The sequence below is a fragment of the Triticum aestivum genome, chromosome 4B, assembly GCF_018294505.1.
Source record: "Triticum aestivum cultivar Chinese Spring chromosome 4B, IWGSC CS RefSeq v2.1, whole genome shotgun sequence".
Lineage (NCBI taxonomy): Eukaryota > Viridiplantae > Streptophyta > Magnoliopsida > Poales > Poaceae > Triticum > Triticum aestivum.
The window spans coordinates 642,542,205-642,560,104 of NC_057804.1; the positions used below are offsets into that span (position 1 = coordinate 642,542,205).

At 45.6% G+C, this 17,900-nt stretch overlaps 1 protein-coding gene and 2 pseudogenes across 1 annotated transcript; 2 read left to right on the forward strand and 1 right to left on the reverse strand.

Annotated features, from left to right (window-relative positions):
- The first annotated feature begins 3,179 nt into the window (after nucleotides 1-3,179).
- Nucleotides 3,180-6,744, forward strand: LOC123090329 (receptor kinase-like protein Xa21; annotated as a pseudogene).
- Nucleotides 6,745-7,083: 339 nt separating this feature from the next.
- On the reverse strand, nucleotides 7,084-7,814 carry LOC123090331 (pentatricopeptide repeat-containing protein At5g16420, mitochondrial-like; annotated as a pseudogene).
- Nucleotides 7,815-10,216: 2,402 nt separating this feature from the next.
- On the forward strand, nucleotides 10,217-12,803 carry LOC123089540 (LRR receptor-like serine/threonine-protein kinase FLS2). The gene has a single exon (XM_044511194.1). It carries the CDS (start codon nucleotides 10,293-10,295, stop codon nucleotides 12,111-12,113), a length of 1,821 nt encoding a protein of 606 aa, XP_044367129.1. The 5' UTR covers nucleotides 10,217-10,292; the 3' UTR covers nucleotides 12,114-12,803.
- Nucleotides 12,804-17,900: the final 5,097 nt, after the last annotated feature.

Here is a 17,900-nt window from a genome sequence, read left to right on the forward strand (position 1 = left end):
CCTTCGAGAATTTCTCCTTTTAGATTATCGAACAACAAAGATTAGTGAAAAGCTAAAATAAGAACTTAAGTGCAGCAACCGAATGTGCAGGAATCAAGAATAAAAAAGGATCCACTGACTTGAAGGATACACGGAGCATGGCAAAAGAAATCAATGGGATGAAAGCACTAATGCGAAAGAGCACCTATGGGGCTTGAACATGCACACCTAGTAATTAACGTACACACTCCAATCTAACTACACACATCTGACTGAAATCAAATTAATAGGTACGATAAGAATAATCCAAAGTAATAGAGAAAATCACTATGACAATAGGAAGGATGAGTGGCATAGGCTAGAGGACACTGAGACGATGGGGAGCGGCGTCCGTGCCACAAGAGCATACCACACGCGGAGATCGCCTCCTAGCCGCCACACCCTACTTAGCCTAGGTAAAAGATTGATCGTTCTTTATTTAAAAGAGAAAGATGGAAACGGAAGCAGGGCATGGAAAAGACATTATACGGTTGGGCTTCCTTTGTTTTAGATCAGGGCTAGATATTTTTTAGATCAGGCTTAGATGAGACGATTGGGCTTCCCTTTTATTTAGAATAATTTGCTAATGGGATGGCTTCGTTGTGCAGTATAAATAAGACTGGAATCCATTTCTTTTACATTTTTTGCATGGCAGTTATGACGGCCCAAAGGATGCATGTCTCACGGCTGCATGTAGACCCATTGCTTGGTGGAGAATTGATGATGTGGCTAGATGATGATGTGGACACCTTGCATGTTTAGAAAAATAAGATAGTGAGGATGAACTATTTAGGTATTATAGATTATAGATACATGGTTTTCAATTTGAATAACCAGGAATGCATGCAGGGCCAACTTCAAGCAGGAGATGTCTCTGTTAGTTCACAGAGCAAAGACAAAGTCTCATTTAGGCCTCCAATCATGGGTTCAAGCCTTTATGCGATTATACAGTTAGGGAGCCTTCGGCCTTGTACCAGTCTTTGTACCTTGCAGTATGGAAACCTTCTTGTACATACTTTGGAAAATATAAATACATGCAGTTGGGAAACCTACTGCCCTTCCTCGAAAAATCATCGTATCACACACACATGCACCTAATAATCTCTTAAGTTATCGAGGGATCAAATAAGCAAGTTCAAGTGTTCAATACAGCACCAAGCCACAAACACACAGCAAGCAGCAGCAAGCAAGCGAGCCAAGCAAGTAAGCAACACCAAGCAGCAAACGGCAAAAACAACAACCCTTCATAGCTCCACGTAGCACCAAGTAAAAAAAAACACAAAAGTTTCCACATCATGGGTACATGACAAATTGATAACAATCAGTACATCACCAACAGGCATCAACAACACTAAAAAATTTTCACTTATTTTACACACCACTTAGTAGTAAATAAAAATATTAGCAGGGAGGATGCAACTAACCCAAAACTTTAGCAGAAGATGGAGATGGCTCGCTGCTAGTTTGGGATGCCTTTGAATTGGATGAATTTCCACCATCAAACGCTTCAATTAGTTCAAACAAACTGAAATAAATATGTAATAAGCCCACAGAGTAACAAATGCAAATATAGTAAAAGGAAATTCCAAAACAACATGTTCCTTTTTGCAAGATTGCTAATATCTCCATATCCTCATCAATATTGATAGGAGTAGAATGTCTTAGCCGATCTTGGCCCATACATGCTAAATGCCAACTCTGATGCAACCATTGATACGGGGTATGTTAACACATCACGAGCCAATAATTATATTGCAAATCTAGAAGCATTAACCTCCCACCATGCTAGAATATCAAATTTGATACTGTCCTATTTATTTTCTTCATGCAGGTCTTTCTCATTTTCATATTTGTTCGTGCTAGTTTCACACACCAACGCTCAACTTTTTAGCAATCTGACACTGCATATATATATGTCCTCTTTTGCTTATATTTCCAGGCTGTTCTATGTTGGAAACCCCGAGAAAAACTATGTTTCTTCCTTGTACACTGGTATCCCCAACAAAACTATGCCACTTTCGGTCCTTGAAGGGTTTTATAAAGCAGTTGTTATAATAGCACATATATATGTTACTTTCTCAGTCTGAACTCTGAAATCTCAAGTCAAGAGGAGTAAGTACGCCAGTATAGAACGACGAAAGAAGCATTTAGCAATCGTCAGGATCCCGCTTTTTTGTAGTTGACTATGCAAGACAACTTTCGTCTCGTTTTGGCAGTGTGTATGTGAACTTTCCAATCGATGGATGCTCATCCATGGAATGACCCTTGACTGCTTGATTTTATATGACGAGCCTGGGGTTCCCGACGATGACTAGTACTGACAATCATCCAATGTAATCCAACAACAACCTGACAACGGACAACTTGCTAAGAACTCCATATTGCAGGTACAAGTGGAGCGCCAACAACCGCTTCCAGCTGATCCAAGGGTCGCCAGCAGGCAGATATATACTCCAAACACGCCTACCATTGTACTGGAAGCATGTGTGTTAGCACTTTATTATTAATATTATTAATTGCCAGGGCTAGTACATTCCAACTTGCAGATATCATCTAGTTTGGCTGAACAGGACAACCAACCAAAGCATTTGTTCTATCCAGGATCCCCCCAAAGGAAGCTGAGCTCACAACCTAACTCATTTCGACTCCTGGTACCTTCGAAACCTTCCTCTCTCCAGCGAGGAAGCTTCTCACCTCATTAATCAACTAGTGCATTTGTCTTGATCTCGCTGAGCTGGGCCTGCAGTTCTAGTAGTCAGTCAGTCAATTATATGCTTACCCTTACCAACGTCGGCATCTAAGCTGGGTGTTGTTTAGGAGTCCACATAGCTGCAATTTTCTTTTTTATTGCATATACTGGCTTGTCATGCGTCACTTGGTTGTGACCCTGCCAACGTCATCAGTGTCATCACACATTCTGCTCTGGTATTGCATACCTGCTCCCCCGCCAGCACGATCGCATTGCTGCCCGTAGACTGCATGCAAACCACACCTAGAACTCCTCTGCCTCCACTCCACAGATTGCGTCCACATATTCCTCCTCGCCACTTTCCAAGCAAAGATGCCAACCTTCTATTTAAAGTGGGTGAGCTACCACTACACACCACACCTAGAAATCCTCTTGCAAAGCGAGAGCTTCCATCCATCTCGATAGCTGAGTAATGACATCTTTGTTGTTTCCAGGCCTCGTTCGGTTTCTCTGCCTCTTCCTGGGTTTCTCTTGCAGCCTACCATTATTAGGAATTTGCGATGAAACACCGAGCGATAGACAAGCCCTCCTTTGCTTCAAATCCCAGCTCTCGCGTCCCGCTGGATTTCTAGCTTCATGAAGCAACGTGTCCGTGGAGTTCTGCGACTGGTACGGGGTCACCTACAGCGCGACGTCCCCCCGGCGTGTCATCGCGCTGAACCTTGAATCCCAAGGCATCTCTGGCACCATAGCACCTTGCATTGCCAAGCTCACTTGGCTGACAAGGCTCCAGCTGTCGAACAACAACTTCCATGGTGGTGTGTCGTCCGAGCTTGGCCTCCTGAGTCGACTCGCCAGCCTCAACCTCAGCATGAACACTTTGGAAGGTAACATCCCACCTGAACTCTCTGCATGTTCCCAGCTCCAAATTCTGGGCTTGTGGAACAATTCCCTCCGTGGAGAGATCCCACATAGCCTTAGCCAACACAAGCGCCTTCAAGAGATTAACCTTGGCAACAACAAGCTCCAGGGGAGCATCCCTCTTGCTTTCGGAGACCTTCCTGCACTGCGCATACTAGTTCTCGCCAAAAATATGCTTACCGGCACCATACCGCCGTCTTTGGGCAGCAGTCGCCATCTCACATATGTCGATCTTGGGACGAATGCCCTCGGAGGGGTCATCCCACAGTCCTTGGCAAATAGTTCATCTCTTCAAGTACTTCGGCTCATGAGCAATGGTCTTACTAGGGAACTCCCAAAGGCTCTGCTCAACACTTTGTCACTTGGTGCCATTTGCCTTGAAAAGAACAATTTTGTTGGTTCGATACCTTCTGTTACTGTCGCATCGTCCCCTATTAAGCAACTCTCTTTAAGGTTTAACAATCTTTCAGGAGGAATACCTTCCTCACTAGGGAACCTTTCTTCCCAAGTTCATCTTTATCTTACAAACAATCATTTAGTTGGGAGCATCCCAGAGAGCTTAGGTTATATTCCAACCCTAGAGATATTGACCTTGACTATGAACAACTTATTTGGGCCGGTTCCACCATCTATCTTCAATATGTCATCCCTGAAAAGTCTCACCATAGCAAAAAACTCACTTGTCGGCAGATTACCTTTTGACATTGGCTACACCCTCCCCAATGTCCAGGACCTGATATTCTCATATAACAGTTTTGATGGACCAATCCCAGCCTCTCTTCTCAAAGCATACCACCTACAAAGGCTTGACCTGAACACTAATAGATTTACTGGATTCATACCATTCTTCGGCTCATTGCCAAATTTAGTGCTACTCGATTTGGCAATCAACAAACTAGAAGCAGATGATTGGGGCTTTGTCTCTTCACTATCTAACTGCTCCAGATTGAACATGCTGGCCCTGGATGGGAACAATCTCAATGGGAAATTGCCAAGTTCTATTGGAAATCTTTCAAATAGTCTTGACTACTTGTGGCTAAGTAGCAACAAAATTTCTGGACCTATACCACCGGAGATTGGCAACCTTAAGAGTCTCAGTGGCTTGTATATGGGTCACAATCTTCTCACTGGTAATACACCATCAACAATTGGGAAATTGTACAAATTGGTCGATCTATCCTTTGCGCAAAACAGGCTTTCGGGTCAGATTCCAGATATCGTTGGCAATCTTGTCCAGCTGAGCATACTGGAATTGGATCATAACAGCTTCAGTGGAAGAATACCTGCAAGTATAGCACGATGCACTCAACTCACCATACTCAACCTTGCTCACAACTCACTAGATGGTCATATACCAAGTAAAATCTTGACAATCCCTACGTTTTCTAAAGTGCTGGACTTGTCAAACAACTACTTGTCTGGAGGAATGCCAGATGAAGTTGGAAGTCTCCTTCATCTGAAGAAAATCAACATGTCAAATAACAGGTTGACTGGCAACATCCCATCAACTCTCGGCCAGTGTGTTGACCTGGAGTATCTTGAGATGCAGAACAACTTATTTGCAGGAAGGATTCCAAAAACATTTGCCAACTTAGTCAGCATAAAACACATGGATATTTCTGGGAACAACTTGTCTGGAAAAGTACCAGAGTTCCTCAAATCCTTGAAATCACTGCACGGCCTGAATTTATCATTCAACCATTTTGATGGAGCAGTTCCGACAGGCGGTGTTTTTGACATCGCTGGTGCAGTCTCAATCGAAGGAAATGATCATCTGTGTACAATAATCCCAAAGACAGGTATGTCTCTTTGTATGGCACTGGCTGACAGCAAAAGAAAGCAGAAGCTACTGGTTCTAGTCCTAGTGATTCTATTGCCAATTGTTTTTGCCTCTGCAATACTTTTCTCTTGTATTGCAACAATTTATAGGACGAAAAGGATGCAAGCAAATCCCCATTTGCAGCATGACAATGAGCACATAAAGAAGCTACAGAAGATATCATTTGAGAAGATATCGTATGAAGACTTGGTAAGGGCAACTGCTAGGTTTTCTTCTGCAAACTTAATTGGCTATGGATCATTTGGAAGGGTTTATAAGGGAAGTCTGTAGTTTCAAGAAGATCAAGTTGCCATCAAGATTTTTGACCTTGACATTAATGGGGCAGATAGGAGCTTCATAGCAGAGTGTGAAGCTCTAAGAAATGTTCGCCATCGGAATCTTGTGAAAATCATTACCTCATGCTCTTCTGTGGATCATACTGGGGCAGATTTCAAGGCTCTAGTGTTCCCATATATGCCAAATGGGAATCTAGAAATGTGGTTACATCTAAAAGATCCTGAAGATGGTGAAAAAAATAATCTGAGTTTAAGCCAAAGGATTAACATAGCCTTGGATGTGGCCGTTGCTTTGGATTATCTTCACAATCAGTGTGCACCTCCAGTCATACATTGTGACTTGAAGCCAAGCAATATTCTTTTGGGTCTTGACATGGATGCGCACGTCATCGACTTTGGCCTAGAAAGATTCTTGTTCAGCACAGGAAATGGACATCAAGATAGTTCAGCAAGTTTGAGCCGCTTAAAAGGATCCATAGGATACATCCCACCAGGTGACATAAGATTATTTGCAAGATATTGATTCTGTTTGTTCCTTAGGGAGTTGTACAAATAATCATAATTCTCTAATTTTGTTACGTTTCTTACATGTAAATGCAGAGTATGGAATGAGCGGAGAGATATCAACCAAGGGTGATGTCTATAGCTTCGGAGTGCTTCTGTTACAACTGATAACAGGGTGTAGTCCAACTGATGAAAAATTTAACGATGGTATAAGCCTTCATGAATTTGTTGATAGAGCATTTACGAAGAATATTCATGAGGTTGTTGACCCTACAATGCTACAAGATAACAACAATGCAACTGACATGATGGAGAATTGCGTTGTTCCACTTCTAAGAATAGGCCTCTCTTGCTCCATGGCATCACCCAAAGAGCGGCCTGATATGGGACAAGTTTCTACTGAGATCCTTAGAATAAAGCATGTGGCCTCAGACACATGCATGTCTGATGAAGCAAAGAATTGGCAGGATAGTAGCAAGCAACAGAAGATCATGTAAAGAAGAATAGTAATGTACTGTTTTATGTTTTTTTTCTCCTTTCTGAATCCATTTTGAGTCATTTCATAGGTAGCTAATACATCCATGTCAAATGGCTTTGCCCATTTGCTCTGCTAATGTATGTTTTTATCTATACAAAGTAGGGAATGTGTCCTTCTGAGTTAGAGCAAAGATATCTACTTATACATGGGGTGGAGAGGAATGAAGAGCATAATGGCACATGCATATCGTATATGGACAAGCAATTTTCACTGAACTAGGTGACTCGACATATAAAAGTTCAAAAACAAATCAGTGTTCCAAACCTGATTTCCCAATGAATTTCTGAAACAAGGACTTTTATTCAGCAGACAGATCTCCCCTTCCCATCTTGTGCAAATCCTTGGAAATTCTAACATAAGCAGAATGATCAGGCGTGAGGCCCATTCCCATCAACTCATGCAGGACACTTCCCGCTTCGATGATCCTGCCAGACTTGCGCAACAACATGCGAGCAGGCTGTACTTCCTGTTTGTGGGGTGCATATCCCTGGTTCTCATAACCCCGACATGCTCGCAAGCATCTTCGATTCTCCTGGTATAAACATACCCCTTGATGTGTGGATTGTGATCCTTGGCGTCAGCATTCCAGGAACATCTGCCGTCTTGCCGAATCCATCTTCACTACTTTTCAGGCGTGGTGTGTGAGAACATCGTACGTCAATTATTTCTGGACTTCATCAGGTTCTTAGTTCTTACTTAAGACCTCTCCATGGCCTCAAGGAGGTCGCACGCTTCGGTGGCTCTGCCATTCTTGAGCAGCCCACCGAGGAGGTAGTTCCAGGAGTTGGCATTGCGTAGTAGCTCCCCTTACTCATTTCATCGAACACCTAGCGGGCGCCCTGGAAGTCGCCGGCCTGTCACCTTACCGCCAACATGACGTTTTAGTAGCTGGCCCTCCTCGATCACCCACACGGCCGCGTCGGACTTGCTGATGGAGGCCAACGCCTTCACCAGCGATAGGCACGGGCCACCGGCACCATCCAAAGTCCTCAGAGGCCATACAGGCTTGTAATGTAACTGTGGAGGCATCTTTACCCTTCTTCTTTAATATATGATATGCACACATATGCACACTCGTCCAAAGTCCTCAGAGGCGCCCTCACCGTGCCATCCACGCTCGACCTCGCCGCGGCCAAAAGGAATGCCAACACTTGCTCGGTAAGGGAGGGTCGCCGCGCTGACGCTGCTCGAGCGCGTGGGCGATAGCGGGGTGGCCGGCCAGCCTGCCGGCGTTCTCTTCTGGACGAGCAGGTTGTGGGCGCGGGCGCTCGTGGAGATGCCCTTCCCTTGTGTTGGGAGAGCTGGGTGAAGGAGCGGCAGGCGGATATACGAGTTTTCCTTGGGTGGGGGGGGGGGGGGGGGGGGGGGGGGGGGTGGCATGAATTTTATTCCTTAGAAACTTAGAAATAGTGTTACAGTCTGCTAATATGAACTCTGAAGCAGCGCCTGGAACTCGGTGCCTCGTCAATAGAAACATATACAAGTATTCTTTTTAAACAAAACTTCAATCTATTCATCAAATATTATGTCAATACAAAGAACTCCATAACTAACAATTGCATTCATGTTTGTCGACCTGATTCCAGCCCACCGTAACAATCACCAAGTTCATAAGTAACAATGGTAGTACTACGCAGCAGCCGAGATCTTGATTCCAGCCCACCGTATCAGGATCTTGCAGGCCGCGCCTTTCTTCTCGAAGGATGTCCGGGTTCATGAGTCAGGTGCTTAGGAAACATTCTTGACCTCCCAAGATAGTTCCAGGGTCGCTTCCCCTGCTGCGACACGAGCAGCAGCAGCTGGGACTGTGGCATGGACGCCATTAATCTGCGGGGAGGTTCACGAATTACGTGCCCAGGGAAGCTTTTGGAGGAACTGGTTAGAATCTGGTTTCCAGCAACCATGTTGTCGGCCAGAGAGTAGATAGCGCCATCTTGGAGGGCGTGCTCAGCATCATCTGAAACTGCAACGCCATGGAGTAAGTTAGCGCGCACGGATATGATCAATAGCAAGGAGAACATGCATGCTGAGAGTAGATGGTTGAGTGCACTGCATACCTGCAGGAGTGGGTGGAGGCTGCCGAACCAAGGCTTGAGCAGCTGGAGAAGCCGGAGCATCATCGACAGTTCCTGGCTTGAGCAGCACAGCGGGGATGCCATTGATTCTCACTACCAGCTACCTAGCTTAGGCAAAGGACAGCTTAATTAAGACGGATATGTCGTTTTCAGAGTTGCTAGCTATTGCTCACTCCATAAGAACAGTTTGAAAGTCTCAATCATCCGAGCTTAACCTACTAGACTCATATTTATTTTTCGTTTTTCTGGCAAAACAAGTCGACGACGGAGGCAGAGCAAAGAGAGGCGACCTCGTCAAAGTTTTAGAAGAGACATGAGACAGACGATGGCCTATATGCTTCTTTACTTGCGTTAGTTATGGCTCAGTTGTTCTTCTGGGACTGTGTCCAAGACATGCTTGGGTGCACCTGAGCGCCATCATGTCTCCCTAATCAAGTTCAGCAGCTCATTTGGATGGGATTTGCTGCTACGGCTTGGGCTCTTTGGAATGTTAGAAACAACTGACAGAAAAACTTTGTTTCTTCCTTGTAAGCGTTATCCCCAGCTATGTCGCTTTCAGCCGGCTTTATAAAAAAGTTGTTGATTAGCAGGAGTATCTGTTACTTTCTCAGTCTGAAACCTCGAGTCAAAAGGAGTCCATAGGCGGTTTACAAGGATGAAACGACCATTTAGCAATCGTCAGGACCCCGTGTTTCTCTAGTTGACTCTGCAGAACAATCTTCACCTTTCAGTGTACTTCTTTCAAATCGCTCGATGCCCATCCATGTAACGACGATGACTAGTACCTTGAGATGTACTATCATCCAATGCGTCTTATACTACCTTTCCCAAATAATCCAACAGCAACCTGACAAGGGACAACTTGCTAGGAATCCCATATTGTAAGTCCAAGTGGAGTGCCGACAACCGCTTCCAGCTGATTCAAGGGTCGCTGGCAGGCACATACTCCAAATTAATCACGCGCTCATATGCACCTGCCCTATTGATTTCGACATTACCGTTAAACTGGAAGCATGTGTGCTAATATATTAATTGCCAGAGATAGTACACTCCGAGTTGCAGATATCATCTGCTTTGGCTGGACAGGACCCCAACCAAACCATTGTTCTATATCCTGGAAGCTAGCTCATGACTTGCAGCAATGACTCGCAGGTATTATTGCTGGAAGCCTGGAACAATGACTTGCAGATATCACCATTCAGTTTCAGGCAGATTTTCCAGAAGGTCCAAAATCCATTATGTTTCGGTGTTGAGTACCTTACCTGCTCCTCTGTCTGTAGCATCCAGCACGGTCGCACAGCCGCCCATTATTATATCATAGCTTGTTGCTCCAATCCCCTACTATCTAAAGTGGGTGAGGTACTGCAACACACACATACTTTAACATCCTCTTGCAAAGCTAGAGCTTCCATCAAAATCGTAACACTGAGTAATGGTGTCTTCGGGTGCCTTCTTGTTTCCAGGCCTCTATCGATTTCTCTGCCTCTTCTTGGGTTTCTTCTGCAGCCTACCATTACTAGGCATCTGCGATGAATCAGAGAGCGACAGGCAAGCCCTCCTCTGCTTCAAGTCCGGGATCTCGGCACCCGCCGGAGTCCTATCTTCATGGAGCAACGCGTCCATGGAATTCTGTGACTGGCACGGGATCACTTGCAGCGTGACACCACCCAGGCGTGTCGTTGCACTGGACCTTGAATCCCAAGGCATCTCGGGCTCCATAGCGCCTTGCATCACCAACCTCACTTGGCTGGCAAGGCTCCAGCTGTCAAACAACAGCTTCAGTGATGGCCTGCCGTCGGAGCTTGGCCTCCTGAGCCGGCTCACCAACCTCAACCTCAGCATCAACGCTTTGGAAGGTAACATCCCGCCTGAACTCTCTGCGTGTTCCCAGCTCCAAATCGTGGGCTTGTGGAACAATTCCCTCCATGGAGAGATCCCACCCACGCTCGGCCAATGCAAGTGCCTTCAAGAGATTAACCTTAGCAATAACAAGCTCCAGGGAAGTGTCCCTCCTGCTTTTGGAGACCTTCCTGAGCTGCGCATACTAGTCCTCGCCAGCAACACACTTACCGGCAACATACCGCCGTCTTTGGGCAGCAGCCGCCATCTCACATATGTTGATCTTGGGATCAATGCTCTCGGAGGGGTCATACCGGAGTCCTTGGCAAATAGTTCATCTCTTCAAGTACTTAGGCTCATGAAGAATAATCTTACTGGAGAACTCCCAAAGGCTCTCCTCAACACTTTGTCACTTGTTACCATTTGCCTCGAAAAGAACAGTTTTGTTGGTTCGATACCTTCTGTCACTGTCACATCTTCCCCTATTAAGCACCTCTCTTTAAGGTTTAACAATCTTTCAGGAGGAATACCTTCCTCGCTAGGGAACCTTTCGTCCCTAGTTCATCTTCTTCTTACAGACAATCATTTAGTTGGGAGCATCCCAGAGAGCTTAGGTTATGTTCCAACACTAGGGGTATTGACCTTGACTATGAACAACTTATCTGGGCCGGTTCCACCGTCTATCTTCAACATGTCATCCCTGAAAAGTCTCGCCATAGCAAAAAACTCACTTGTCGGCAGATTACCCTTTGATGTCGGCTACACCCTCCCAAAAATCCAGGACTTAATACTCACAGAAAACAGTTTCGATGGACCAATCCCAGCCTCTCTTCTCAAAGCTTACCACCTACGCTGGCTTTACCTGATTAATAATAGCTTCACTGGATCCATACCATTTTTCGGCTCATTGCCAAATTTGGAGGAACTCGATTTGGCACACAACAAGTTAGAAGCAGGTGATTGGGGCTTTGTCTCTTCACTATCTAATTGCTCCAGGTTGACCATGCTGGCCCTGGATGGGAACAATCTCAAAGGGAAACTGCCAAGTTCTATTGGCAATCTTTCAAATAGTCTGGAGTGGTTGTTTCTAAGTAGCAACAAAATTTCTGGACCTATTCCACCGGAGATTGGCAACCTTACGAGCCTCAATAGCTTGTACATGAATTACAATCTTCTTGCCGGTAATATACCACCAACAATTGGGAAATTGCACAACTTGGTATATCTATCCTTTGCACAAAACAGGCTTTCAGGTCAGATTCCAGATACCATTGGCAATCTTGTCCAGCTGAGTGTACTTGAATTGGATCATAACAGTGTCGATGGAAGAATACCAGCAAGCATAGCACGATGCACTCGACTCACCGAACTAATCCTTGCTTACAACTCACTAGATGGGCGTCTACCAAGTTAAATCTTCAAAATCTCTATGCTTTTGGCTTCAGTGGTGCGGTGTCAATTTATCATTCAACCAGTATGATTGAGCAGTTCCGACACATGGTGTTTTTTACATTACTGGTACGGTTTCAATTGAAAGAAACTATCATCTGTGTACAAGCATCCCAACAAGGGGTATGCATCTTTCTTCAGCACTGGTTGACAGGAAAACAAAGCAGAAGCTACTGGTTTCTTGTACTAGAGATTCTATCTCTCGCCAATTGTTGTTGCCACTGCAATCCTTTTCTCCTGTATTGCAACAATTTGTTGGATGAAAAGAATGCAAGCCAATTCCTATTTGCAGCATCATAAATAAGTACATAAAGAAGATAGAGAAGATTACGTCTGAGAAGACATCTTATGAAGACTTGGTAAGGGCAGTCTGCAGTTTCAAGAAGATCAAGTTGCCATCAAAAGACCCTGAAAATGGTACAAAGAATATTCTGACTTTAAGCCAAAGGACTAACATAGCCTTGGATGTGGCAGTTGCTTTGGATTACTTTCAGAATCAGTGTGCACCTCCAGTTATACATTGCGACTTGAAGCCAAGCAATATTCCTCTGGGTCTTGACATGGCTGCATACGTCATCGACTTTGGCCTAGCAAGATTCTTGTTCAGCACAACAAATGCACATCAAGATAGTTCAGCAAGTTTGAGCCACTTAAAAGGATCCATAGGATAGATCCCATGATGTGAGATAAGCTTATTTGCAAGATATTGATTCTGTTTGTTCTGTATGGAGTTGTACAAATGATGATAGTTCTCTAATTTTATTATGTTTTTTACATGTAAACGCAGAGTATGGAATGAGCAAAGAGATATCAACCAAGGGTGATGTCTATAGCTTCGGAGTGCTTCTGTTACAATTGATAACAAGGTGTAGTCCAACTGATGAAAAATTTAACGATGGTATACGCCTCCATGAATTTGTTGATAGAGCATTTATAAAGAATATTCATGAGGTTGTTGACCCGACAATGCTACAAGATAACAGCAATGCAACTGACATGATGGAGAAGTGCGTCATTCCACTTTTAAGAATAGGCCTCTCTTTCTCTATGACATCACCCAAAGAGCGGCCGGGTATGGCACAAGTTTCTACTGAGATACTTAGAATAAAGCATGTGGCCTCAGACACATGCGTGTCTGATGAAGCAGATAATTGGCAGGATAGTAGCAAGCAACAGAAGTTCATGTAAAGAAGAATAGTAATGTATTGTCTTATTTTTTTCTCCTTTCTGAAGCCAGTTTGAGTCATTTCAGAGATACTCCTTCTGTCCCATAATATAAAAGCGTTTTTGAAACTACACTAGTGTAAAAAACGTTTTATATTATGAGACGGAGGGAGTAGCTAATAAATCAATGTCAAATTAGGGAATGTGTCCTAATTGTTCTGCTAACGTATGTTTTTATCTATACAAAGTAGGGAATGTGTCCTTTCTGATTTAGAGCAAAATAATCTGTTTATACATGGAGTGAAGAGCATAAATGGCACATGAATATCGTATATGGACAAGCTATTTTCACTCACTAGGTGACTCCATAAGTTCAAATATAAATCAGTGTTCCAAACCTGATCCTCAGCGTCAACTTCCAGGCAAATCTGATCGAGAATCTCTTGACGAATCCATCTTCTCTGCTTTTGAGGCGTCGTGTGTGAGGACCTCAGTGATTTCTGGAGGTCATCAGGTTCAGACTTCAGACCTCTCCATGGCCTCAACGAGGTCGGACGCTTCGGTGTCCCTGCCATTCTTGAGCAGGAACCTGAGGAGGTAGTAGTTCCAGGAGTTGGCATTGGGGTCGCAGCCCCCCTTTCTCATTTAGTCGAACACCTGACGGGCGCCCAGGAAGTCGCCGACCGCCAACATGACGTTTAGTAGCTGGGCCTCGTCGATCAGACGATCACTCACACGGCCGCGTCGAACTCGCTGATCGAGGCCAACGTTGAGCAGCGAGAGGCATGGGCCGCCGGCACCGTCCAAAGTCATCAGAGTCGCCCTCACCGTGTCATCCACGCTCGATCACAAGGAACGCGAAGGCTTGCTCGGAAAGGGAGAGCCGCCCCTCTGACAGTTGCTCGAGCGCGTGGGCCATGGCGGGGTGGTCGGCCAGCCTGCCGGCGTTCTGGATGAGCGGGCGGTCGGTGAGATGCCCTTCCCTTTGTTTGAACGAACACAAAACATGGCATCTCTCTAGAACATTCCAACGAGACAGCTCACCAAGAAAATTACAGGAAAACCCCAAGAATAAGAAAATTTGCAGAAGGTCCCCGTAACCACCATCTTCACGCCCATGGAAATCAGCCGCCACCGTCACCATAACATCCGTCATCTTCATGCCCTTCCCTTGTGTTGGGAGAGCTGGGCGAAGAAGTGGCAGGCGGCAGTATTCATTCTTTTTTTCTTTTTCTTCGTAGTATGGAGGAAGCCTCGTTAGTAGAAACATATGAGTATTCTTCGATCAGGCCATCAAACAATATGGCAGTACAAAAAAATTACATTCATGTTCGTAGATCACCTAGAGATGACTAAAAAGTATTGAAGCGAGCCGAAGGCATGTCACTGTCATCGCCCCTCCCTTACAGAAGCCAAGAAAATCTTGTCGTAGTAGACAATCGAGAGGTCGTCACGCTAATACCTCAAAGGACCAGCACACCATAAAGCAACAACCGTTGCTGATGAAGATAAGTGTAGGTCAGAAGGATGCTATCCGTAGACACATGAAGAAACGCCAACTGAATCTAGTGAGATCCGTCGGAGATGAACCTCCACACGCCCACTGAAGACGCGAGACGCGATACCGAGATGAGGACTAGTTGGGGAGAACTTTATTCCATCTTCAAGGAGCCACCGCCGTCTCGCCTTCCCGGGCAAGGGACAAATCCTAGGGTTAATTATCCTTTTGCCCTCAGTGGTGTCCATGTGCTCAGTTTTGCCCTCAGATGCAAATTGTCCTCAGTTTTGCCCCTAGTCCGAGCACAGCAACTACGACGAGGCCAAACGGCCATATTTGAGTCCATTCCGTCCGCCGGCGTTAGTAGTTGTGGGTCCGGAGCTTACACGTGGGACCGCGTGGACGTGGGTCCGGAGCTGACATGTAGGCCCCTGCAACTAAATCCCCAAATCATTCTAGCTCACACCCATCCGCCCGGCCGGCTGTCCTGCGCCGCCGCCGCCGCCACCTGCGCCGCGGCCAGCACCTGCCCCGCCACCAGTTGCATGGCCTGCTCCGCCGCTACCTCCCTGCGCCTACGCTCCACGGCTCATTGTGACGCCCACCACCTTCCTGCGACGCCACGGGTGGGGCGCCCGCCACCTGCTCGATTCGCGGCGCGGCCTCCTTCCGTGCGCCCGGCCGGAGCGCTCAAAGGTGGGGGGCTGCTGGAGCTATTTGAACTAGGAGGAAGAACCCTAGGGCGAAATGGTGAGCAGCGGCGACCCCGGAGTATTTGGCGAGGCAGGCATCGGGCCGGAGATCCGCCGCGTCCACGACTGGGTTCCCGAGGGGTAAGTCTCGCCTCTTGTTTAGATTGAGCTTAGTTGTGCATTTGAACACTCGATTCGAGTAGGTTTGCCCAATTAGTGTGCTGATTGCGTCTCTGTTTTTCGCCGGTTAGGATGGAGTTGCGGTTTGCTTTCATGGTGCACATTAGAAGGGACCGGTACATGTTCGATGCAAAGGATAAGAAGAAATACCAAGGAGGTTTTGATTATCGGTTGCCAATGGCTAGTAATTGGAGTTTCAGACAATTTGGGGAGGTAATTTGTAGCCAATATCCTTGGGGTTTGCTTGATGAAGTGGTATACAAATACTATGATGGGGAAAAGAATTGGGTGACAGTTAGTAATGATGAAGAGCTAGCTACCATGTTTGTTAGGCATAAAGAGAAAGATAATTTTCATGTGAGGCTGCAAGTTGATGTGCTTGAGCAGGCATTTGGACCTAGGATGGCGGGTGCAACATCTCGGGGAGAATCAAGTCGTCGTAATGGCATCTCTAGCCAGAACAGTTCAGTTGGTGCACGGCGACGTGGTGGCTCGACAAGTGTGGGCAACAGCAGTAGGGTCCCCCTTGAAGTGGAGCCTGATGGCTACAATTCTGGGGTTGATGAAGAGAAGTTATATTCTGATGTTATTCAGAATTTACGACGGGCACCTCGGGCTGAAAACCAAGATGAGGCTCACAATGCAGTCCGTGTGGATGATGACGCGATGGGTGAGGACGAAGACCTTGCAGCTGTTGAATGGGACCCTTTGAACCCTCAAATGGAAGAAGGTACAGTTTTTGCATCCATGAATGAGTGTAGAAATGCACTTGTGACATACTGCATCAAGGTAGAACGTACTTTCAAAGTTGACAAGAGCGATCAAGTACGTTACAGAGTGCACTGTCCGACTGAGGGTTGTCCATGGAGGCTGCTTGCAGCTAAAATGCGGAATAGCACTAATGTTCAGGTCAAAGTGAATCCTTTTAAGCACACATGCCAGGAATCAACCCTTAGGAAGGATACAATCAGTAGAGCCAAGTCAAGATGGGTGGCAGAAGAAGTAAAAAAGTGGGTGAAAGAAAACCAGCAAGTGGGTCCAAAGGAATTGCAGAAGAACATCAAAGATAAGTTCAAGATAGATTTACCATACATGAGGTTGTTCAATGGTAAACAACATGCTATGGATTCTATTTATGGTAACTGGCAGGAAAGTTTTCAATTGTTGTATTCATTCAAAGGTGAAGTGGAGAGGACAAGCCCAGGTAGTATTGTAGATATTGATCACCACACCGTGGAGTACACATTCAGGGGAGTGACAAAGACCAAGGAATGCTTTAGAAGGGTTTTTGTCTGCTTTGAGGCTTGTCGCCGGGGTTTTTTGGCAGGCTGCAGGCCTTATTTGGCTATTGATGCCACTTTTCTCACAGGAAGGTTTAAAGGACAGTTAGTAGCAGCTTGTGCAGTTGATGCACATAGTTTTGTATTTCCAGTTGCCTATGGTGTGCTGGAGACAGAGTCTGAGGAGAGCTGGACTTGGTTTTTGCATAATCTCCGCCGGGCTATTGCACATCCCAATGGGTTGGTCATTCATACAGATGCCTGCAAAGGTTTAGAAGTGGCCGTGGACAATGTGTTCCCTGGAGTAGAGCATAGGGAATGCATGCGTCACCTTGCTGCAAATTTCATGAAGAAATTCAAAGGAAAGGTGTATACCGACAATTTATGGCCAGCATCTTTGACATGCAGTGTGAAGAAGCACAACTACCACTTGAGGCAGTTATACATGAATCCCAAAGTGAAAGAATACTTGGAAACACACCACTCCAAGTTATGGGCCAGAAGCCAATTCAGTGAAGTGAGCAAAGTTGACTATGTGCACAATAATCTAGCAGAGTCTTTCAACTCAACGATCCGGAAACTAAAGGGTCATTATGTGGTGGATTTGCTTGACAGGATAAGGATAGAATACATGCAGAAATTTCATTATCGTGCAGGAATAGCCGAGGCAAAATTCATGGGCCACATTATCATCCCTGCCGTGATGAATGAACTGAAGCAGAAGACAATAGGCTTGGAAATGAACATGACGCTTTGCTCGGGTACCACAGCAGAGATATCATATTTGGATAAAGAGAAGAGGGAATGGAGATATCCAGTGGATTTAGAAGCTAGAACTTGCAGTTGTAGGCAATGGCAGATAACTGGGTTGCCATGCATTCATGCCTTGTTTTTCATCACTTCTCTCCCAGGTCCAGCAGGGAACATACAGCAGTATG